At 44.7% G+C, this 25,112-nt stretch overlaps 1 protein-coding gene across 1 annotated transcript in view; it reads right to left on the reverse strand.

The window, feature by feature from the left end:
* Nucleotides 1-2,878: 2,878 nt before the first annotated feature.
* The window catches only part of LOC146772863 (intelectin-1-like), a 157,355-nt gene continuing 135,121 nt past the window's right edge, over nt 2,879-25,112 (reverse strand). Inside the window, exons 6-7 of the mRNA XM_085637038.1 lie at nt 9,014-9,117; nt 2,879-3,177 (exon numbers count right to left, since the gene is read on the reverse strand). Coding sequence (XP_085493164.1) covers nt 3,025-3,177; nt 9,014-9,117 — 257 coding nt within the window. The 3' untranslated portion in view covers nt 2,879-3,024. The remainder of the gene's footprint in view (nt 3,178-9,013; nt 9,118-25,112) is intronic.

Raw genomic sequence — 25,112 nt, forward strand, 5'->3', positions numbered from 1 at the left:
GGAGCTGCTTGAGGTGGTAGGGATAAACAGGACTAAAGTAATATCCATTTGGAAGATCAGTTCCCTGATTTTTTAACTGGACAGCTGGGTTCTTGAATATTGTTTCTAGCCCCCAACTAGCACCCCATTCATAATGGGGACTTTCTGAGTGTTTCTTTTACCCCAAATAGTACAGCAATCCCTCTTTAATCAGGCAGCTGTTTAATCCTCACTCTATGCTCCAGGGCTGGTCGCTGGGCTCTGCTAGTTATGCCATACACATGTAGACATGGACTACTGCTAAGTCAGGAGTCTCACAAGAGAGATACATATTTTGCAAGAGCTGCATAATCGTCAATTGTGCACATTGGGACTCTCTTGTGTTTCAATAACACACAGGATATGATCTGATTCTAAAGGTCCCTCTCTAACACCCAAGCTAACATTCCACCGCATCTGTCATCCTCTTTTTGTAGTTTCTACCTGACAAACACAAACAAGCATTGGCATAGCCAATAGGTCTCGCTTTTGGGACCTTAGAAGTGTTTAGCCATGCAACAGTTGCATAACTAAATACTTATAAGGTCCCAAAAGCGAGACCTATTGGCAATGCCAATGCTTGTTTCTGTTTATTACTGCTCTGTAGTAATGGCGGCGCACGGGTGCCACCATTACTACATAGAAGAAATAAACAGGAGGAAAAAAAACTGGCTCACGGAGAAAGTGAAAGTGATTGCAATTGCGATCAAACATCAAAGCGGCCGCCAAAGTGAGGCGCGCGCGCCCGCGCACATGCACTGTAGCTCTATGCTACAGTGGTAGCACTTTTTTGAGCCCTCACAATAAGTCCCGCCAGACCAGCGCATGCGCTGGGTCAGGCGAGACCTAAAAAGAGCTGCTCAAGGCATGTGTGCATCTCACCACGTCTATGCTTGCTAGCAACCACATTGCACTGCAGTTCTCGGATAATGACAGTTTCAAGTTCTAATTCAGCAATTGTCTTCACCAGCTCCTCAATGCCAGCCTTCAGATTTCCACCCTATATGCGTTTCCAGTTAATTCGCCGCTCATAAACATTTTCATTGCTCCATATTCAATCATTCTGGCGGATGCACACAGAAAATCAGCCAATCATGGGGGGAATTCTCCATTCACACCTCTATAGAGGGTTTGTAGTCCTTCCTGGCTGACTCACATGTAAATATCGATGAGCTCCAACTAATATGTCATTAATTGCCAACATTAACATTCACCATTCTGAAACCACTCAGAAACTTGCTCCTGTCAAAGACCTTTTCCAGGGTTGGACTGGGAATGGAAAAGCCTAAACATTCAGGGATATCGACGAAATGGTTCCGCAAGGTGAAAAAGTAAGTCCCATTTAGCATAGAAAAACAATATAAAAATATTTTCAACCACTATCTCACTTTTGTACTGTATTCGCACATGATGAAATGTACACCTGTTACATTTTTGTATGTAGAAACAAGAATTAGATGCATATTAAAATACTTCTTGAATATGCATTTTTTTTTACAAATTTCGTGGCATGTTCCTGAAATTCTTTGGAGTAGGAACTGCTCTCAAAAGACAGGCGGAATCCCAAGCTGTAAAGTACTGGATTTTCCCAGTCTAGGTTTTGCGAGTTTCTTCTTTATATGCAGTTTTGCATACATGGTTCAAAATTTGGACCGATTGTTTTTTTTTTACATTTACATTGGGTTGCTATATTCTGATTTAAAATTGCAGCACGGAAACCAGAATATACGTGGTTTCAGTTTGAATAAGTGTATTTCGGTAATCATTAGTTTTCAAGTCGAGCCCACCGGACACCGCAAGTTGTTTGGTGGTAAAAGATCTATTGTAAACTTACAGTGGGCCCAGAGCCCGCCCACTGCTTACAGTTCGTTGGCTCTATTGTCACTCCAATTTGCTTGCTTTCTTATTCACAGGATTGCCTTCCTGTTCAGGTGGCCCTCCCAGAGCAAACCCCCCTTACAATCCCTTTGTCTGACTTGTATCCTTCCAATGCTCAAATTTAGGGAGCTGCATTTTTCTTTTTCATTCAGCACTCCACGAGAGTGTGTGTGTTTGCTAACTCTCTCTCCCTTGTGCTGCTTCACTGTGCTGGGCTATGTCTGAAAAGCAGACTTTAAGATTTGTTTGTATTTTATCTCCTGCATTCCACATATTGCCTGAAAGCACAAAGTTGGCCACAGAAAGGCTTTCATGACACTGGGGCAAGAGCCATCGTCTGCACCCTCTCAGCTGGTATCCTAGAGGCCAATAAATATACTTCCTGGGCTTGTACAAATGGCTGAATCCAATGGCAAGTAAAATTAGTCGTTTGAAATTGATTCAGTTTACCTTCTGACCCTCCCTTATTCTTTTTTCCATTCCAATTAGAGTTTCCCGAGTGAAACATTTTTGAGATATCATAAAAGATATGTGTTTGCTTTTATTTCAGTATTTTGGCATGTTTTTTCTTTTCCTTTTTGTAAATATTGTTGTACATACAGACATTGTCAAAGTCTCGGCACTCGAACTATAAAGGCAAAACCTGGTGCCATTGCATTTGCTTGTTAATTACGTTTTGACCTGTCCAATTTATAGTTTTTTTCTTTCTGCCTGACTGAGGAGTGACAAATTAAAGTGACATTTGTAAAATATAAAAGCTTTCATATTGTCCCATCAATTTATATGAAGCCAACTAAATGTAAACATGGGTAAAACTTATGGAGATAATCAATAAGATGGACATCATCAATTTGAATTGATATCTTTATTTTTGTATGATTAAAATGAAGAACATAATATTTTTATATTTTGAGAAATACAGTATATCATTCCAGTGTTCAATTTTCTCTAGATTATTGTATACATCAAAAGTACCTTTATCCACAACAGGGCTTTTCCCCAAATTTTCAGAGTCATACTACAAAGAAAATTAGTGAGAATTGGTAAGCAAGAGTAAGCAATATTTCGTTCTTGGATAAAGTAAAAATCAATAATGGAGTTTCCTGTTTTCCATTGTGAAGCTCATCATTAGCGGTAAAAAATCAGCACCGCGGCCTCTGTGATTTCTTTAGTTGTGCTCCATCCCGAATGAGTTCCATAACCGTCCCAGTCATAAGCGGCAAAGTCTCCGCACTGCTTTGGAGCACCTTCAGGGAAGTACCCTCCTCCTCCGATGCAATGCTGAAAGTAAGCAGTGATAGATGACTCATTAGAAGCTATGTCTATTGGCTGAAAAAACATCAAAGCCTTTGGCCATTTATGGACAGCTTATTAGAACTAGGTGTAAACTAGCGTATTCAAAGTTTATCAATGTTAGAAATTAGGTTGCTGGTTGACTAGGGTATGAGCCCAAGTAAGGCCGCAACCACAGTCCTTGTAAGAGTAAGTGTAAGACAAACCTAAATTAACCTTTGCTCACTCTAAGTAGCTTGGCATAGAGCAGTCAGGCTTAACCTAGAGGCAATGTGTAAAGTATTTATGCAACTCTTTAAATAGTAAAACAGTAACAACAGCACACAAAAAGATTCCACACCAGGTTAGAAAATAATAACTTAATTTAATAAATAAAACAAGACCAAAATGACAAAAATCCAATAGGTAGAACTTGAGATATTAATTTTTAAAGAAAAGATTCTAAAAAGCAATAAGCACATATTTGGGGCATCTGGTCGTGCGGGACTGAGGCAAAGTCAAAAGATCAGGCTGACTACGATGGAGTGTGGGCCGGATTCAGGGACCCACTTAAGTCAGCAGAAAAAAAGTACCTTGATGCTGGTTTCGTCGACGCGATGGAAGATGCAGGGTGCAGCCGAGGTAATGCGTCGGTTCCGATCCTACAACAGGAGGAGATGTGTCGGTTTTCTTCACACAAAGTTCGCAATTCATCGGTTCTGAGTGCGATGTCTGGTCCTGAATGTGACGCGTCGGTTCAGCTCCTGTAGCCGAGGATGCTTTTATAATGAGGGTGATGCACTGGTTCCGAAAGCAATATGCCAGGTTCGCTCCACGCAACGACGAAGATGTACTGAATCCAATTCACGCAAAGGCGAAGTTTCGCTGGTTCTGATCCCCCGCAGCTTGTGAAGGTGTACCGGGTCACATGTGGATGTGTTGGTTGTCTGAAGAAGCACCTTAGGCCTCACTTCTAAGGGCCCAGGACTGGGGTGGCACCCCTTAGCAGATCAGACTCACAGATGGTAGAGTCCAGGTGGACATGCAGGTAAGTTGTAAGTCTTTTATGTCCCTGAGACTTCATATCAGGAGGCAAGCCAGGAAGCCCTTGGGGTCACTTTGGGTTCAAGTGATGCAGGTCCAGTCCTTCTCACCCTGGCAGGAGAACAGTAGGCAGGAGGGCAGCACAGCATGGCAGAAGTCCAGCAGAGCAGCAGTCCTTCAGAGTGGCAATCCTTTAGCAGCACAACAGTTCTTCTTCCTGGTACAGTTTTCACAAGTGCAGAAATATAATGAAGTCATGGTGTCAGAGGTCCAGCACTTATACTCAGTTGTACCTTTGAAGAGGGAGAGACTTCAGAGAAGGGTCTTTGAAGTGCACAGAGGTTCTCCCTTCCTGCCCTGGATCCAGACTCACTACAGGGGGGCATGCAGCCCTCTGTGTGGGGACAGGCCGCAGCCTATGTCGGTGTAAATGTGAGACTGTGCCCAGCTCCTCATTCCCATCTCCCAGGAACTCCCATCAAGTCATGCCTAAGTTCCCTTTGTGTGTGGCTGTCTAGAGGGAATACACAAAGCCCAGCTTTCATCCAATCCAGACTGAACAGAGACAGACAGCAGGCAGAATATGACTAAAGTAAGAAAAGGCCAACTTCCAAAAAAGTGGCATTTTCAGAATTGCAATTTAAAATCCGGCTTCACCACAAACGGTTATTTTTATTGTGATTCCAGAGACACCAGACATGAATCTTATCTCTTCCCAATTTGGAAATTACACTTATAAAGTGTAATTAAGTAATCCCAACGTTATCGTTTAGGAAGGATATGCCTTGCAACAGTGAGAAACTATTTTTGTAGTTTCTCATTATCAGGGATGTAAAACATAGAAGTACATGTCCTGCCTTTTAGATACATTGCATCCTGCCCTCTGGGTTACCCATGGTCTACCATAGGGATGACTTGTATGTATTAAAAGGGAAGGTTTAGGCTTGACAAGAGATTTATCTTGCCAGGTCGAAATGGCAGTGAAACCAGCACAGACAAGCTCTGCAATGGCAAACCTGAGCCATGGTTAGAAGGATACTTACCTTGGTGTCACAATGAGTGCTACAGATCCAATAGTAGCATTTAATTTACAGGCCCTGGGCACCTGGCATGCACTTTACTCAAGAATTCAACATGTCAATTGAGTATGAGCAATGATACCATGTTTTAAGGAGAGAGCACCTGCACTTTAGCACTGGTTAATGGTAAAGTGCTCCGACTTCTAAGGCCAGCAAAAACGAGATCAGCAAAGAGTTGTAGGAGTAGGAAGGCAAAACATTTGAGGGTGACCCTGCAGAGAGGGCTATTTTCCAACATTCATGTTGAACGTTTTTAAAGGCACCTGAAATAATGTAAATTACTAGTTTTAACTCTGGAAAAGGCATATATAAACATAATTGAATCTTACCCAAAACTAGTTGCTGCACCCAGGTATCTTGATGTCAGTCCATAATGCTACCTCTACTAAAATAGTGGTGCCAGCTGTTGCCTAAGTGTCCAAGAGAAATGTAAACATTGTCTCCTCTAGAAAGGATTTGATACCTTACTATTAGCCCATTGTGTAACTCCTTACTAGCTCTGTCCGTCTAGTCGTAATGTGTATCAATGTGCTCTGTAGTAATATACTGTTTTTATTTTAATATAATTATGTAGCTGGAGTGCAGAGTTACAATCGAATAAGTACTTGCATACAGTCTATGAAAAATAAAAATGACCAGCACATTTTCACTGTACATGTGAGTGAGATTTAAATAACCAAAACCAACTTATTAAGCATTTTATTGAAGTTAATGATTGTTACAAGACTTTAGTCCAAGAAAAAGTATGGAAGCACATAAAACTGGTGGTTCAAGTAATGGGAAGATTTTCTATATCCTTGACAATAACGCCTGAAATTGGTTAAGCCATGTTCAGCCCAACGAATTACATTGCGCAAGCTGCATCGCCATCTGGCGATGCAGCGTGCGCAGTGTAATTCATTTTGTTTATTTATTTATGTACTTGCCTCCGTTCAGCTGTATTCCGTGGTTTACTACCCTCCACCCTGCCCCTCCCCTGCCCTGCCTAACAGCCCCGCGGCACTCCCTCCAGGAGCTGCTACTGGGGCTATCATGGCATCGTGAACAACAAATCCAACAGTTCAGGCCGACCATGAGGTCGTGGGCCAGCTACGGTGTGAGGAAGACCCACAAACAGTACCTTGGAAACACAATTAGCTCTGAAGAGGCGGCATCAGCAGGCACTGGTCCCAGAGGCAGGAGCGGGAGTCATCAGGCCCTTGAAGTCACACACGTTGCAGATCGAACTCTGTGAGGTTGAAGGCAGGAGCTGTGACGCGGAACGATGTGATGTGTAGTGTTCACAGGTCACGGTGCAGGCAGCGGTGTTGTTGTTGTTGTTGTTGAAGCGCTGCCTCCTTTAGACCCAAGGTTGTGATGCGAGATGGGGGAATGCTTCGTGAGGTGCCCACAGGTCATGGTTAATGCAGCAACATCAGTTGACGTGGCTGAAGTCGATGGCACTGACGTCGGTGGACCAGTACTGCGGTGTGGGCTGGGGCAATGCTTTGTGTACCTCATGAGTGGTGTCCAAAGGCCACGGTGCAGGCAGCGGCGTCAATGTTGGCGTAGTGCAGCGTCGTTGGTGATACCAGGGCGGCAGTGTGAAGCAAGGCAATGCAAAGTGCTTTGCCCAGAGGTCACGATGCAAGAAGCGGCTTGGTGACGGCATCAGGCAGTGATGTTGGGGAGACCACGGTTGCGGTGCGACACGGAGCTGGCAGCTGCTTGTTGACAGTGTTGTAGTGGCTTTTCTTCTGTTGCAGCACAAAACACACACTTCCCTGTGCTGTTGGCAGATGAACCTGAAGTCTTTGATGTTCCTGAGACTTCCAACAGTAGGCAAGCTCGACTTTAAGCCCTTGGAGCAACTCAGGCAATAAATTGCAGAAAGTTCTGAACAGTCCTTTCACTGCTCAAGACAGAAGCAGCAACTGCAGGCCAACCTAACAAATCAACACACAGCAAGGGGCAGTATTCCTCCTGGCAGCTCTTCCATCTCTTCTTGGAAGGTCCCTTAGTCCAAAAGAATTTTGAAGATGTGGGGTCTGAGCCCCCATATTTATACCAGTTCTGGTCTTTGAAGTTGACAAAGTTCAAAGAAAGTCCTTATTGTGTACAAAATCCAGTTCTGTCCTGCTCTTCCCTTCTCTGCCCCAGACACATTCCAGGGGGTGGAGACTTCTTAGTAAGAGGACAGACTCATGTTTGAGTGACAACCCCTCCTACTACTCTTTGCCAAGGAAGGTCCATCAGCCTGGTGATGGGTCTTCAGGATATGTGAGGCACACCTAAGCCCCCTTGGTGTGACTGTCTAGAGTGTATGCAGGAGGCCTCAGCTGTCAGCTACGCAGACATGGATTCCACAGGCAGGCACAGAATGGTTAAGCAGGAAAATGACCACTTTCTAAAAGTGGCATTTTCAAACACGCAATTTAAAAACCATTTTAACTGAAAGCTGTGTTTTTAAATTGTGAGTTCAGAGATCCAAACTATAACTTTCTATCATGTTCCTAATGGAATCTGCACTAGAAAGATGTTTCAAGGCAGACCCTATGTTAACCTATGGAAGAAATAGCCTTTCAATAATGAACAAAGAAATGCACAATATTTCACTTTTAGGACAAGTAAAAACACACCACTACATGGCCTACCTTTTAAATACACTGCAGCCCGCCCATTGGGCGGCCTTGGGCCTACCTTAAGGGTGACTTATATGTAACAAAAGGAGAGGTTAGGCCTGGCAAGTGGGAGCACTTGCCAGGTGGACATGGCAGTTAAAATCTGCACGTGCAGACACTGCAGTGGCAGGTCTGAGACACATTTGAAAGGCTACTTGTGTGGCCCATTAGTAGCATTTGATAAACAGGCCCTGGCCACACACACTGCACTTTACTGGGGACTTACCAGTAAATGAAATATGCCAATCATGGAGAATCAATCATAACACAATTTACAGTAGAAGCACTTGCACTTTAGCACTGAATAACAGCGGAAAAGTGCGTAGAGACACTAAACCAGCAAAAACGAAGTCCTCCCTCCCATCAAAACAGGAGATCAGAAAGCAAAAGGACTGGGGAAACATGCCAAAAGATGCCAGGTCTAACACACGGTCTTACAGTCCAGAAAAACATGAAATGAGCCTGAGGGGAAACGGGCGGCTTGCCTGACACCCTTGCACAACAAATGCATTTATGACATCATTATATTTAAACCAATAGGTAATGACACCTAAAAGCGCAACATATTTGACTTATGCCAATGATAATACTAAATTCATAGCCATCTTTTTTACAGTGATAATGTTGATATGACACATAATCTCATCTTTAGTGCCATTTGTAATTGTTTCTGTCAAATCAAGGGTGAAGTCAAGAGCATTGCCTTTGGTCTGCGAGTTTAAGTGTGCATGTCTGTCGTGTGAGGTATTGGTTGAGATCCTAAACATATCTTGCACATTTCAGTGGTTTTCAGTTTTAATTGCCACACACAACTCGGTTTTACTAGTAAATTCCAGAGTTTTTTTTTCAAATCCAACATTTTGGTGTTATAGCCAAAGCTAACCAAAACCTCACTTTATCCTTTGTGTTTTCTCAGTGAAAAAGCTCATCACAAACCATTACTCTTACCTTTTGGAGGGATTCAGCATGACATTAGGTCTAGCTTAAAAAAAACAGACTCTTACTCCACTTCTCATTTCGATCTGAGTAAATGCTTTATATCTCTGGATTACAACAACTCACATGTTCAGGATTGCAGCCGGTGACCTTCATCCCTGGACAGAAGGCAAGTGCAGCTCGCTCATTGTTTATCACTCGGAACTGGACATACCCTGCAACAAACTCATCTGCAGGAGGAAAGACGTGATGGTACAAATATAAGTCTTTCTAAAAGGAGTTCATTTAGGAGCATAATTCAGATTGAACAAATGCAAACAAGACGTAGCGTTATCTTTGTCACATCTAGAATCGTGCATAGACATGTAATATGGCGCGTGCACTGTCCTAGATGCGTCTACTCTACTACATACATTAAGTTTAATGTATTTTAGATAGAGGTGGATTAAATGCTTTAGAGGTGTACGAAGAAATCGTGAATAACAAGATCATTGATGAATTTCCTGCCATTCCTGGTCATGCCCCGCCTTGCTTCCTGTTTGCCTCCTCCATTCATAAATAAACTAGAGGGCTGCTGTATCTTTGGCGTACACACCAGCACTGCTCCACCTTAGGGCCCAAGATCTCTATCTTCTGGTTCTGTTTCACAAACTGAAAGGGGGCTTTGTTGTGCGGTCCCAATCTTTGGCATTGTTTGTCTGTATCCAGTTGCAGCAGGGGACAGGACTTCAAACATTCCTTTCAGCCCCTTCAGTGAGCCAAAAGGACAAGGGCGTGGGAGACACTAGGGCCCTATTTTGATGTAGGTTGGAAAGCCTCTGACCTATGGTCGGAGGAGGCTTTCTGACCGCCATCTTCGATTTCACTTTTGACTGCCGCATTACAATGCCGGTGGTTGAAAGTGAAAGTGCCCGGTCATTCCGACCCGTTGGCCAGTCCGAGGCCCCACAATAATCCCTGAGGACAGTTTTTTCGCCGTCGGGATTACGATGTCGGTGTCCGACAGGCTTTCCATGTTGGGCTTTGTGACATGGAAAGCCTGTCAAAGCGACTTTAGAGGCCCCTAGTAGGGCCCTCATTCCTTCATGGCCTCTGGTTGTGGGCTGAGGTAGCACCTATGGTGCCCCCGTGTTTATCCCTGCATCATGTGGCAGGCACCTTGAGGTGCCTGTCACACGGTGCAGGGATTAACAGAATCTCCCATTTCTCCATGGGAAGTTCTGCTACGGTCAGTTTATGGCTGCAGATTAAGCTCCCATTGAGAAATGGGAGTATGCGACCGCACCATGGGGCTGATTACGATGTCAGGTGGAGTTGCCTCCGCCCGACAGCGTTTCGGGACCGACTGACACATGGTCGGAGATCCCGACCGGCCAGTCGCATTCCTATATTTGCATGCATGCATTACAGCCAGAATGCGTGTCCCATTGTAAATTGCGAGGTGCAGTTAATTCCTGCACCCAGTGGCATGCACCTCAAGGTGCCTGCCAGGGGGTGGAGGGATCAACACGGGGGCACCATAGGTGCCCCCTCGACCCCCAACCGGAGGCTGTGCACCCAAGGGGTCCCTGCTGGGGCCCCCAAATGTGAGTTCTGAAAGCTTTTCTGTGTTGGAAAGGCCGGTACAGAAAGGCTGCCGAAACCTGACATCGTAATCTCAAGGGCGGAAAGAGCCACCCTTGGGATTACAGGCCACATTCCGACTGGCCAACGGGCTCTCTGAACCCGTCGGAAGCCAGCCGGAATGTCCGGTCAGATTCCTTACCGACCGCCTCCATTATAATGAGGCGGTCGGAAAGCAATCTGACTCGCATATTACTATGCGGTCATAAAGGCTCCTTTTACGACCGCATCGTTATTGGACCCTGTCTGTGGTCGCATTGTCATGGCAGTGTTGGAACCGCCGATAGAGATTGGTCGGTCCCGGGACCGTGGCAATGTCTGCCCAACATCATAATCAGGCCCTAAATATCTGGACGGGCATGAACAGCCTCGGGGAGAGCCAAGGCAGGGTCCTGACTTGGCTCTAAAACACAAAGCACAAGCCGTACCATCAAAGGATGTAAGTCAGGCAACAAATGTCATGAAAAAATATGATAAAGACAATAAATAATGAAAACTATCTATTTTTCATAATTTCTTAAAGTTTAAATTAGGTACATGCAATTATATTCCTTAAATTAGTGGTATCTATTTAGAGTACTATTTTTTTTAAACTTGGAACATTCAGAAGTACCTTTGTGCCCTGATGATCTTGCCAAGTGGTACCCAAAATGTGTCATTTTCTGGTGGTCTCTATGTAGCCTACATTGTTATTAAATATCAAGCAAGATTATGTGATATCAACAATATATATGTGACGTTTTGTAGAGCACATATTCTGTAATGAATTACTTCAATGTGCTCTCAAACTGTATGGTTAAGGAAAATGATACATAGTGAATTGAAGTGATGGTCCAAAGAACACGCAATTTGGTCAAGTGGGGAAGCAGCTGGGATTTGAATCAAGGTTTGCATTTTGTGCTGGTCAGATACTGGCTACATCCTTCTCTCTTATGTTTAACACCAAAGTTCATATATATGGAAAGACATAAGATGAATTGGTGTGCTTATCTGTTTCCAAAGACACTGAAGATAAAACATAGTAACAGAATATCCCTGTCTAAAATCATGCTGCACTTCGCAAGGTCACCCTGAATATCGAACCAACAACATCAGTATTACAGAATATCAAAGACAAAATATCTGAAAAATATATATTTACAGATTAATACGCCCAGATTTTCTGGACCTAACTTCACATATATGTACCCTATGCTATACATATATTTTCATGGTACATATATGCACATATATGTAGATTTAGGAATAGTAAATCTATCTTTTCCTACATGCACTTACCTTTCTATATTTTGTCCCTCAATATTGTGTACGTGAAATTCCTCTAGCTCGATATAGCCCGGTTCCGGCCCTGGTCCGCCGCGGCTTGTGCCGATTGTTTGGAGGGTGTATTCCTCTGGTCTCCGATTCTCAATCACTTCCGGGGCAGGTAGGAACTTCCGGGCGGTGCGCGGGCTAGTTTTCCTCCTGCACCACCTATTTAGCCAGATGCAGAAGCAGTCGCCAGGCAGACGCGCAACCGGTGCACCACCGGAACGCCAAAGGCAACCCGTCTGAGCCCGTCCGCGCCTGGCCTGCGCTCAGCCCCAGAACCCCTGCGCGTTTTCATCTTGAAGCAGGATCCATTAATATATACTCCTGGGAAGAACTACTTAACCTAAATAAGGCTGATATAAACTCCACCAGCCCTCTAATAGACCTGCAAAGTGAGCCTAAGCAGTGCCATCATTGTAAAATGCTCCTTAGCATCACTAAAGTCAAGGTTACAGTCCCACAGCACAAACAATCACAACAAGGAACCACAAAGGTATTCCAGGGCATGCTAATCAACACACGGTCCCTACCAAAACATAACACAGACTTTAAAGAAATGGTGGGCTCATGTAAACTTGACCTGCCATTTGTTACGGAAACATGGGCGGATGAATCCTCTGACCCGGACCTTGCCTTAGCAATTCCAACAGGATCTTCTATTATTAGCTGACAGAGCAAACAAGTGAGGGAGGACTATCAATTATCTTTAGAGACAATCTGCAAGTTGCAGGAACCTCAGCTGGAAGTTACCCATACTATACTTTCCGAAATACAAAATACTATCCTTCAGATCTTACTAAGAAAAATTATACACTAAAGGGCCTTCTGTTATATAGGCCTCCTAGGACAAGAAGCTCCTTTGTGAATACCATTTGCCCTTTTTTAGAATCCAGTAGAGATGCGTCTGATTTTACAATATTAGGAGACTTCAATTATCACTTAGAAAAACAGGCAGATCATGATACAGCCTCACTAGTCAATATGATGGCTAGTTTTTCCCTTACACAGACCCTCAAGCACGATACTCATGTCGCAGGGCACATCCTAGATGGTATCTTTACATCAAATCCATCCTTTAAGTCTCAGAAGTGATACCTCTCCCATGATAAGACCACAAAGCCATGAAGTTTAAACTAAGTACGAATCAGCACATTCCAAGATATTCAAACTTACCAGTCTCAGTCATATGCCGGGACTGGGCTAATATCAACCTCCTCACTCTACATGTGTCCCTACTCCACACAAAGTCACATCTCACCACCATCACTAACACTGCCGTTAATAGGCTTTCCAGTTGGATCAAAACAGCAGTAGATCATTTAGCCCCAATGAAGAGCTTCCTCTCCAGGTGGAAAACCCATAAGAACCATGGTTCTCTGAAAAACTAAGAGTACAAAAACAAACCTGTAGAAGGGCTGAAAGACAGTGGAGAGCAAACTACGACCCCATAGAAAAAACTAAGTATGAACAATGTTTGGTAGACTATAAGAAACTGATATTGGAAGAAAAAAGTAAATAATTTGCATCAGAAAACCTTCAGGCAAGAAATTCCAGCAAGGAGCTCTTTTCAGTGGTTAAAAAATTAGCTAAATTACCAGACCCACCTAGGATGGAAAGCAGTGCTGAATTCTGCAACATACTGGGACAGTCGTTCAGGGACAAAGTTGTGACTATGTATAAATCCTTTAGGGACAGCGTTGATTTCATTGCTGAGAACACTACAACATGCATGGATTCAATTTCTTCCAATTCTCCTCTCTCCTTTTCCCCCTACATTAGCACAGCTCATTTAGGTGGTAAAAACATCTAAATCAGGGGCCCCTGTGGACCTCTGTCCTCCCAAAGTACTGCACCTGATTACTGAAATATTAAGTGAACAAATAGGGGTAGTATTCAATGTTATAATTCAGTCAGGCATTTTCCCAGATGCCTGGAAAATAGCATCAATCCTTCCACTCTTAAAAAAACAGAATCTCTGCTGATCCTAGCAGCTATTGACCCATCTCCAGAATACTATTTCTGGCTAAGGTGCTAGAGAAAATACTAAATGCACAGCTCACTGCATTATTTTCCTCCAGGGACCTCCTAGATCCCTCACAGTACGGGTTCCGGGAGGGGCATGCAACTGAGACAGCTCTGGTCATGGCTGCAGAAGAACTGAGAGCAATACTGGACACGGGGGGCAAGGCCGCCTTGATTTTGTTCGATCTATCGGTGGCTTTCGACCCTGCGACCCACGAAATATTAGCCAGCAGGCTCCTGCTGACATCTTTTCTTGCCAAGAGGACCTTTTCAGTAGAATCCAGAGACTTCTCCTCCGAGCCTTTTCAACTTCCTTGTCGTGTGCCACAGGGCTCGTTCCTGAGCCCCACACTCATTATTGTATATGTAGCCCCACTGGCCTCAATCCTCAGGCAGTTTGGTTTCCTAGTGGTCTCTTATGCAGACGACACCCAGGTAGTGGTGTCAGTCTCAAGCAACATTGAGGAGACAGCTGACCGTTTCAACAGCTGCATGGGGCAGGGCGCCCATTGCCTAAAACTGAACGGCAGAAAGTTGGAGGTTCTGCTGTTGGGTTCTGACTCTTCCTTCTGGTCACCTAGATGGTGGCCCTCCAGTCTGGGCAACTGCCCAGCCCCAGTGCTTAAGGTAAAAAAATCTAGAATTCATCTTTAACGACAAGTTGACATTAAACAATCAGATCAATACCCTCTCCTCAAACATTTGGTTCATCCTAAAAATTATCAAGAAAATCCACCCTTTCATCCCACCTGACTCCCTAAAAACACTGGTTACAGCATTAGCCTTGTACATGGGGATCCAATCTCAGCATCTACAAAGGTTGCAGCATCTTCAAAACACGGCAGGCAGACTAGTATTGTATATCCCTAGGTTCCAGCCAGTCTCCCACGGGTTAAGAGCCCTTCACTGGCTCCCAGTGGACAAGATCATAAAGTTGAAATCCCAATGCCTAGCCCTCAAAGCACTACATGGCGCCGGGCCTCAATTCCTGAGTACTCATTTGAAATGGTATGCGCCATCCAGAAGTCTAAGAACCGCACATAGCAAACTTCTTCAAACACCCCGATTCGCTGGGGCGGAAGAAGCTTCCTATTAGGGACAGTCAAGACATGGAACCTACTCCTGGTTGCTATAAAGAGCAGTCCAACGCTGCTATCCTTTAGAAAGGTGCTAAACATTTGGCTCTTTTCCAATTAATATGATATGTACACCATATACGCACCTTACTCGGCCCACATCACCTGTCTGTAGCACCAAGACGCCCCTGGGTATTTGGGCGCTGTATAAATGTATAAATCAAATAATATTCTGGTAGGGGAACTATCGTCCCCTGCATCCCTGCTACTCCAAAATCTGGGTGGAAAATTCCCCCAGAATCCCACGGTTCTTATGCCCATGCAAAAGAATGTCGTATTCCTCCATACTGTTCTCCTGAAAATGTCAGCATTAAAATGCATTTAATTTATTCAGAGTTTTCTAGAATATTGTAGCTTGTATAAATTTGCTGCATAGCACATTAGCCATTTTCTGCAGTAAAATTCCCATTGTACAGAATTTGTAAATCCAAAGTAAAATCTATATGTGTGCAAGTAATAATACAATGTCTTAGTTGAAACAATACAACTCATAACATGTAAGGGAGAGAAGGAGGTAAGCTACCCCACATCCTCCTCAGAAAATACAACTTACACAAATCGGTGTGGCAGCTCAAGGGGGAATACCTGATGCTGTATTCCTACTCCAGGTTAGATGGATTTCCAAGCTGGATACTCACAGACGTACTGTGCAAGAGTGAAGGAAAGGGGAGCTCATCCTTATGGAAGAGGAAGCCTCACATACACAATTGTGTCATGCTTCATCATCGGCAGTCTCTCCCCACCCTGGTAGGACAGTGCCACCAGAGCGGACTTGACCTCCTGTTAGACTCAGCGCCAAGGGAATTCCTCGATAAAAGACTACTGGATAGAAGCAGGATCCAGATTCTGAATAAAAAATACATTACAGTTCCCCAGCAGGTAGCCTTTATTAAATGGAGACCACAGGTAAGGTTAAAAAAACAAGTGAGTTGATAACTGAGGAACAATGACTTACACCATCTCAAAAGCTAGACCAAAAGTTTTCTGCCCTCATTAAATATCCCTAACAGGACTGGGGCATTCTTCAAGGCCAAGGATCCCTAACTGTCTCCTAATGGCCACTATGCCTAAGTATTAAGAAGTGAGACAACAAAAAAAGGAAATTGGATTCCGCTTCTATCTAGTAGTCTTTTTTGTAAGAATTACCTCCTGCGCCGAGTCTAACAGGAGGTCAAGTTCGCTCTGGTGGCACGTATTCAACTTGGAAATCCATCTGGAGTAGGAATACAGCATTTGGTATTCCCCCTTGAGCAGCTGCATCGATTTGTGTTCGGTATAGTTGAAACGATAACCAGTATTATTAATTATTTAAAAAAAAAGCAGTTTAGTACACTCAGAAGAGACTGAACGAGAGCTCCAAAATCGTGACTGAACACTGTGGGACCGATTCACAAAGGGCCTCCGCACTCGTGGCGGAGGCCTCACAGTCGTGGTGGGGGCCCGCACTCGTGGTGGGACCTCTGCATTGCAGTTTCTTATTGCGGAGGTCCCACCACGAGAGCGAGAACCCCGCCACGATGACTGGTCCTCCGCCACAAGAGCGAGCACCCCGCCACGACGACTGGTCCTCCGCCACGAGATCGAGCACCCCGCCACGACGACTGGTCCTCCGCCACGAGAGCAAGCACCCCACCACGACAACTGGTCCTCTGCCACGAGAGCGAGCAGCCCGCCATGACGACTGGTCTTCTGCTATGAGAGCGAGCAACCCGCCATGACGACTGGTCTTCTGCCACGAGAGCGAGAACCCCGCCACGATGACTGGTCCTCCACCACGAGTGCAGAGGTCTTTTGTGAATCGATCCCCTCATGTTTTTGGTACACAAACGTTTATGGGGGAGTAGTGAAACCCTAAGAGGCATGATAGGAACCAGTAGAGCAGTCAGAAGTTTTAAAAAGTGTAATGTTCTGTAGGGAAGAGCGTGGTACTTATAAAACGTTTTTCTGACTTTTTAGGCGTGAACGACAGGGACTCTCCGTCTTTTTTAACAACCTGTCACCTGTAAAGGCTGACGCCTGCTATCCTGCATATAACAGATGACACTCTTTTTACCATGTCTGCTGGTTATCTAGATATTGTAAAATGACTGTCATCTGCAATATGCAGGATAAAAGACTATAAATATGCGACTTTATAGATAGTCTTTTTATGTCTAGATCAATGTAAACATGGTAGAAACATTAATCTCTAAATGCAGCGAAAGACTTGTCTATTATTTTTGCCATGTCAATTTAGAGATAGTAAATACATAAGTCTGCTATATACATGTTATCAGACCACATTTTTTAAAAGAATGCATTACCGCACCCAAAAGGCTAGTAAAATACCTGTTTTCTAAATAAAAAATCAAAAAATCATAATCGCGCAGCATCGCAGTTTTTTTTAAATTCTCAATGCCCTAATTAGATTTGCCCCTTCCCTGAAGGAATTTGAAATATACCAAATGGGTCGAATTTGGTGTAGGTGGGTCCATCTCATTTGCTACCACAAGTTTATGTCGGTATTAGGAACTCTCCATAGAAGGTTTTCCTAGGTTCCTGAATTTATGGGAGAAGAATTGTAGCGAAAGACTTGTCTATTATTTTTGCCATGTCAATTTAGAGATAGTAAATACATAAGTCTGCTATATACATGTTATCAGACCACATTTTTTAAAAGAATGCATTACCGCACCCAAAAGGCTAGTAAAATACCTGTTTTCTAAATAAAAAATAAAAAAATCCTAATCGCGCAGCATCGCAGTTTTTTTTTTAATTCTCAATGCCCTAATTAGATTTGCCCCTTCCCTGAAGGAATTTGAAATACACCAAATGGGTCGAATTTGGTGTAGGTGGGTCCATCTCATTTTCTACCACAAGTTTATGTCGGTATTAGGAACTCTCCATAGAAGGTTTTCCTAGGTTCCTGAATTTATGGGAGAAGAATTGTAGCAGGGTAAATATGGGGCTTGCTTGTAGAGTAGGTGAGTGCAAAGTGTTTCACCTCTATTTCTTGACTGGCATAGCTATGTTATTGCTTTTGGGTGTCCATGAGAAGAAGAGGTTCAGATCATGTCCGTTTTCAGTGTTCATTTTCAGTTTATCCATTACGAAAATCTAATTCAATGGCACACATGCCTTTCTATTGAATGATCATTCCTTGGCTCGCTTGTTATCTTTCTATTGAATTATCATTTCTTGGCTCACTTGTATTACAATTATTTTTCTTGTTTTCTCTATTAAAATGAAGAATACTTCAATAAAATTTCCGGATATGTTGGATTAAAAATAATGAATCCAAAATACATTTTTAACGGTCACTTTGAAAAGAATGCACTGATGTTGTTACCTAAAAAACAAACATTTCCTGCTGCTTAATACCTGATTCCTTATATTCTGTAACGCATGTCCCATAGCCAGACTGAAACGGCATACAACATACATAACTGGCGGATCTCATTCCGTGATAATTGTAGCTATCCCTGCATTTGCATACTCTTAAAAACTGCAAAAAAATGCTAAGCAACAAGATTCACAAACCCCTCTTTAGAAAATAAATTTTGCAATTTTCCCTCCAACATTTCTATAAGGCGCTATTTGATCATCTCGCCTAGGTTAGCCCCATTTTGTTAAGCCAGTCGTGTCATTAGGCCCACAAGGACTCGTCACCCTGTGCTTGCAGGCTATCAAAACACCTTGTCAACATGGCAGTTGGCACTCCATTGGCAGCTCACAACATTTGTTCCGGCTTTATCTTCACCATAGCTATTGACTGTTGGGGTGGTGGTGGAGCTGGGAGGGCACAAGGTTTGTTACTTACTTGAAACTAAGTCACTGTTTCCTTAACTTCTATACCTTGGAGACCTCGCACAGATTCAGTCAAATGAAAGTGACAGAACGATATTTATAAAGAAGCATTCATAATGATATAATCTAAGAGTTGGGCCATGCTTTGGCACCCACACTAATGTCAAGATGACGCTGCCCGTGTTCTACCGGAGAAGGCCTTAGGTAATTTCCCAAAAATTCACGTAAAAGTCCAAGCCCTAAGCTCTATTGCTTTCTGTTTGATTTAAGGATTTTTTTTGTTTAAATCTTTTTATTGGTATTTGTAGGGTATCCAGATGACAGCAAAGGTGTCTCTCCTTTATACCAGAATGGGGTCCAGGAAAGGCATCAGGCAATTGGTGGTTACAAGTGCACCATAATAGAGCTCTAAACATGCCAAAAAGAAACATGGCAATTTCCTTCTACCTTTCACCCAACAATCTCCCCCAAACTCTGCGAACCACAAATTGCAGAATATACCCTCCCCTTCACAGTGATTCACTTCCAGAGTGCGGTTCATATCTGCTCTGTCAATCCCTGTATGACCCAGTACCATCTCTCCCATCTAAGGCTTATATATAGCGTGCTATGGCGGCAAATGCTCACTGCCTTCCTAATGAAAAAGTCCAGCAGCTCTCCATTGTGGCGGAAATGATCAATTGGGCAGGACCCTACTGAGTTGTTCGTAAAGCGGTTTCCATTTGAGTTCAAACATTAGATGAGGGCCATTCATATTGTCTATGGTACCACTGGGTGGATGTTGCCTCCGCCTTCTTCCAGTTATGGGCCATCATGAGTTTTGCAGCACCCACACACTGGAGTCTTAGGTGCCATTTGGGGTTCATCAATGCTTTCAGGGTGATGGGTTTGAGGCTTAGGAGCATCACCTCTGGTGTGGAATAGAGCTGGTATGTCAAGACGTTATGTAGAAATTAGGAGACTTCCTCCTATAAGGGGTGAATCACTGGGCAGTCCCACCACATATGAAGCGCATCCGCCAGAGTACCACAGCCCCACCAACAACAGGGAAAAGTGTTGTGGTACATACACTGTAGTCTGGGAGGTGTGTAGTGCCAATCATACCAGACCTTGAAGTGAATTTCTCCCCCCAATGAAAAACATGAAAGACTTGTCTAAATCCTTGCTTAATCTGTTCCACAGTTTAGAAGTGTCTTGTATGCCTAGGGATTGCTCCCATCCCAGGTTGTGTGTCCAGGTCTATGGTCTGTCCTGCCTTATAAGGAGTTTGTATAAAGTGGCTATTGTACCCCAGGTGCCTATGAGCTCTGAAAAGAAAGATTAATTTGTTGTTTTGTCTCCATATACTCCAGTGTGGATGCAGTGATGTGTCACCCAGTGACAGATCTGAGGTTATCAGAGCCTCTCAGAACGCGGTTTTGCACTGGGAGAAATATCTAGAGACATAATATTCCTAGGTATCTGAAATCATCTGGAAGCCTCCCTCCCACCAGTTGTGAAAGACTCATCCCTCCAGGGCAGGCGGCTGGGGGGGAGGCCAGATTGTAATGAGTGGGAGTATAAGAGGATGGGCATTGTACTTGTCTCTTTAATTTAACATATCCCATGTCTTGAGAACTGTGGCTACTGGGGTGCTGAGGTATGCATTGGACAGCCTACTGACTATTCAACCATACTAGGTCCCAAATTGGTCCTTCGCACTATTGCGTGGTCCATTCCCTGCCAGTTTTTTTCCGAGTCCAGCCTAGTCTACTCCACCACGACACGCAGCTGGGACGCCACATAGTAGTGCGGCATGCTAGGGGTGTCTCGGACAGTATCATCAGGTTCTGCGGGAGTCTGGAGACTTTACTCTTCCAAATAAATTACATTAGGCAATGCTGGACGCTCCTCAGGTATGTGGAGTCGAGCCAGATCGAAAAAGGTATAGTAGGCATGGGAGAATAGTCATGTTGACTGCATTTATCCTGCTCAACCACAAAAGCATCAATTTCCTCCAAGATTGCAGATCTGTTTCTATAGCTACCACCAAGGGAGTGTAATGAACATTGAAAAGATCTCCTACGGCTCTCATTAAGCAAAGTGCCAGGTATTTAATAGAGGACTTGGCCCAGTGGAATGGAAGTGGTGATGGTAATTCTGCCTGTTTGTCCCTGTCCAGTTTCATGTTGACAATCTCTGATTTCTCCTTATTAATCTTGTAGACGGCAGCCTTCTCATATGTGTAAAGTAAATTTACCACTTCTGGTAGCGAGGTTCCTGGGAAGTCTAGTGTCAGGTTGATATCGTTGGCATTGAGTGAGATTTAAAATTCCCGCGGGCCAAACTTTATTCCTGAAGCGTCCTGAGATTGTCAGATAATGCATGCCAAGGGTTCAATAAAAAGAACAGATAACAGAGATGAGAGGGGGCAGCCCTGCCTCATACCCTTGAAGAGCATAAAAGGTGCTGATTGGTGCCTGTTCAGAGTGACCCTTGCCATAAGATTGGCATAATCTGCAAAGATCATCGTGACAAAATTGGGGCCTAACCACATCTTCCCAAGAGTTAGCCGAAGGAAGGCCCAGTCTACTCTGTGGAAGTCCTTCTCAGCCTCCAATGACAGAAATATCACAGGGATTTGTTTAAGAGAGGATTTCTCTATTAGATGGATAGCTGATCTACGGTTATTGTGCTTTTGCCCTCACTGAATAAACCCATTATTGTCCAGGAGCACCAGACTGGGAAGCACATCATTAGGAACTCTTGTCAATCAGGGTGAGAACATTTTATAGAACTGGGCTGTGAGGCCATCTGCTCCTGATGTGTGGTTTCGAAAATGTGATCAATAGTCGGACCTACTCAGGTGTAATAGGGGTCTCCAAGGCATCCCTTTGAATCTCAAAAAGCTGCGGTAAGTGGACATGGTCGAGGAGGGTCTCTCTGTCTGAAGTGGGAGTAATATTATAAAGAACCTGTTGGACTTGGCCCTTTTTGCTGGGTTATTCCTAAACTTTTTGCCTTTTCTCTGACATGGTGTTGGTGGTTTTAGGACTCTGGGCACTTTAGCACTGTGGTCCAGTGTAAAGTGCATGCGCTCTCTGTGTACATTTGGTAAGGTTGGTCTGCCCTCCCATAGGAATGCATTGGGGAATCCCTGATCAGTGTGTCAGTGGTAATTCCTGATATGGGAGGTGCAGCGTGGTCGTGTTTAGTATGTATGGGATTGTAATAATAAATGCTGCGCAATGGTGTGTGCAGATTTATTATGACTATTTGAGAAATGACACTTTTAGAAGTTGGCATTTCTGTGTGCTATGTGTCTGCCTGCCTGATGTGAATTGCATGTCTGGCTTGTGAGTGACAGGGGCTGGGAGGTGTGTGTGGCTCCAGGACGGGCAGGGTGAGTCAGCGCTAGGCTGAATGGGACATCTGCAGTGGGAGTAGTGAGAGGAGTAATCCCCTGACTCTGAATAGGACTGTGCCCAGCCTGGACAATGCTGGCTCCGCCCCCTGTGGTGTGTCTTATCACCTAGCCCCCACCTGACAAAGGAAAAGAGGAGCTTGGAAAACAAAGTGCTCCAATTCCCCCCTGAACCAGTTGCATCTGGTTCCCCCAAACCCTGCACTACAGACAAAGATATTGTGTGGTATAAATATAGGGGCTGTGACCCCATGAAGTTGTTCTCTCCTATGCTGTTCTGTGCTTGTTCCTGAACCTGCTGGGGCGTGCTGCTGCTGGGGCCCAGGAGGAACCACCATGAGGGCTGGCCTCCCTGGGCCTAGCCTTGCTCCATGGACCTCTAAAGACTGCTTGAACAACTAGCACCCGGTGAGCGCTTTCTTTTAATTTCCCAAAGAAAGAGGGGAGCAAAGGCGTCGCAGCGCGGAGCTGCAGCCCTTATGGAGGGAATCCCAATGTGGGGATTCCCCCGCATTTTGCAGATCGAAGCGGAAGCCCACCCCGCTTAAGTGCTTTATTTAAATATGCGGGTGCCCACCCCGCTTCTGGATTATTATTTACGGCGGGTGCCCCCCCCGCAGTGTTTGCTTTGGCGGGAACCCACCCCGCATTGTGCCGCCAAAAGAAAGGAGTCACCAGCCGCTGCGATCGTGCGGCCCGGAAGCCAGACAGGAGCCGCCTGACTGTGGGCGGAGCCGAGGGAAGCCTAGGAAGTGTCCCGGCGAGAAGAGGTAGCGCCGTGATCAGGAAGACAGCAAACATGCGCTGGTCTGCGCGGGGCTCCCATGAGGAAAGGGAGAGCCCCACATGTGCTGAAGAGCCTCCAGGGTTCCGGTGGCTGAAAGAGAGAGGGGAGGCTCTTTGAGGCATGGCGGGAGTCGGAAGCGGCCCAGAGGAGACCAGCGAGTCCCCAGCAGAGAGTCCCGGTGAGTGGGGGCTCCATGTGCACAGTGTTGGTGCCTGAGCGGTCCCGCCGTTGCGGGCCGCTCCAACGTTGGGGGCCATTTCATTTACAGTGCCCCAGGGCAGAGCCTCTTTGCTTATTCACAGCTGCACCGCCGTAGCGGGCAGCTGCAACCTTGGCCACAGTTCAGTTGTAGAGTCCCAGTGTGGACTCCTGAGGGCAGCAAAGTGCCAGTGCCTAATTCTTTATTCCCGAGGGCACAGTGAGTGCCTGTGCTAATTCCTTAGGGGGCATTTGTGTTGTAGAGTCCCTGATTTGGACAGAAGAGGCACAGTGGTGCCAGGGCCTTTATTTGATTCCCAGTTGCGCCGCCGTAGCGGGCAACTGCAACGTTTTGCGCACATTGGCTCAAAGAAGTTCCTGAGTGGGACATGAGGGGCACAGTCGTGCCAGGGCCTTTATCTGATTCACAGCTGCACAGCAATTAGTGGCAGCTGCAACGTTTAGGCCATCATTCCTTTGGGGGCATTTTGGATGAGATAGGAGTGAGATACACTCCCATGCCCCAGCGCAATGGCACACTTTGGATTCTGCTGCATTGGCAGCTGCCCTGACATTTTGAACATAGGGCATTTGAGCCCTCTGAGAAGTCCAGTTGGCCAGGGGGACTGTGTGAGATTGATAGGGCACCAGGCACCACTGTGATGTATGTGGTGCCAGGAAATGTGATTTACGCACTATGATTTATGCCTATGGTATTTATGTTTAGGAGATTATTCCCTAATCTAAGAGTTCATCTTATGAGGTTACTGCATAATGTGTTTATCCTTGTGAGGTTATTGTCTAATGCGTTTAGACTTATAAAGTGATTGCATAATGTTTTTATGCTTGTGAGGTTATTGTCTAATGTGTTTAGACTTATGAGGTGATTGCATAATGTGTTTATGCTGGTGAGGTTATGGCATAATGCGCTTATGCTTATGAGGTTGACGCAGAATGCATTTCACGCCTAATGTGATGCTGCTTGCATAATATGATTTATGTTGCAGTATTTTGCCAGCAGTTACTGGTTGTGTTCTACATTTATTATTGGTCCTACATTTATTATGTGTACTTGTGACGGTTCTGACACTGGCCCATTGGCCCTGTCATGTGTCTATAATCCCCTGTAAATATTGCCTAGTGCCAGTTGGCACAATGTATATTGTGTGATTACTATTCTAATGTGTTTAGGAGAATACAAAGGCTATTTTTGATATAACCTTGTATGGTGAGCCTAGTGGGTTGCTGCTGTGTGTGTGGAGCATAAACGCTTTACACATTTCCTCTTGGATAAGCCTGACTGCTCGTGCCAAGCTACCAAGGGGGTGAGCAGGGGTTATCTTCAGTGTGTACCTCCCTTGCCCTGACTAGAGTGGTGGTTTCTGGCTTTGGCGAAAGCCTTAGCCAACCAGAAATCCCATTTCTAACAGAACCTCATAAAATTAGACGAGTTCCTGTACCATTGAAAATTTCCCTGATATATTACTTTTCTTCTTGCCTCCTTGTGTGCTTACCAGGTGGGTGCCCATCTTTTCACCGCAAAAATATACGCACTTCCTAAGGTGTAGCAATGATATCTCCACTTTATTTGAATAATAAATATGTAATTGCTCCCGGGCTGTGATAAGAGATCAGTTGAATTGGAGCAAGGGGCGTTGGAGACGTTATGCCTCTAATTTCTGGATCTCCACCTCCAGCTGTTTGACCATCAGTTTGAGCAGACTATTGTGTTAGGCTGCCGCCACTATAAAGTGACCCCTCAGAATCGCCTAGAAACCAGCCCAATCTCCAGGAATATTGGTTCACTCTCCTTCGCTCAAAATATTTGTCAATACCAGTACCTATTTCCTGCTGAATAGTGGTGTCCCTCAACAAAGAAGGATGGAGCCGCCAATGGTGGAGATGCCACTCCTGTGTCATTCCCAAATCGATAGGAACGGGTGCATGATCTGAGACGGT

Source organism: Triturus cristatus, chromosome 12 (assembly GCF_964204655.1).
Source record: "Triturus cristatus chromosome 12, aTriCri1.1, whole genome shotgun sequence".
NCBI lineage: Eukaryota > Metazoa > Chordata > Amphibia > Caudata > Salamandridae > Triturus > Triturus cristatus.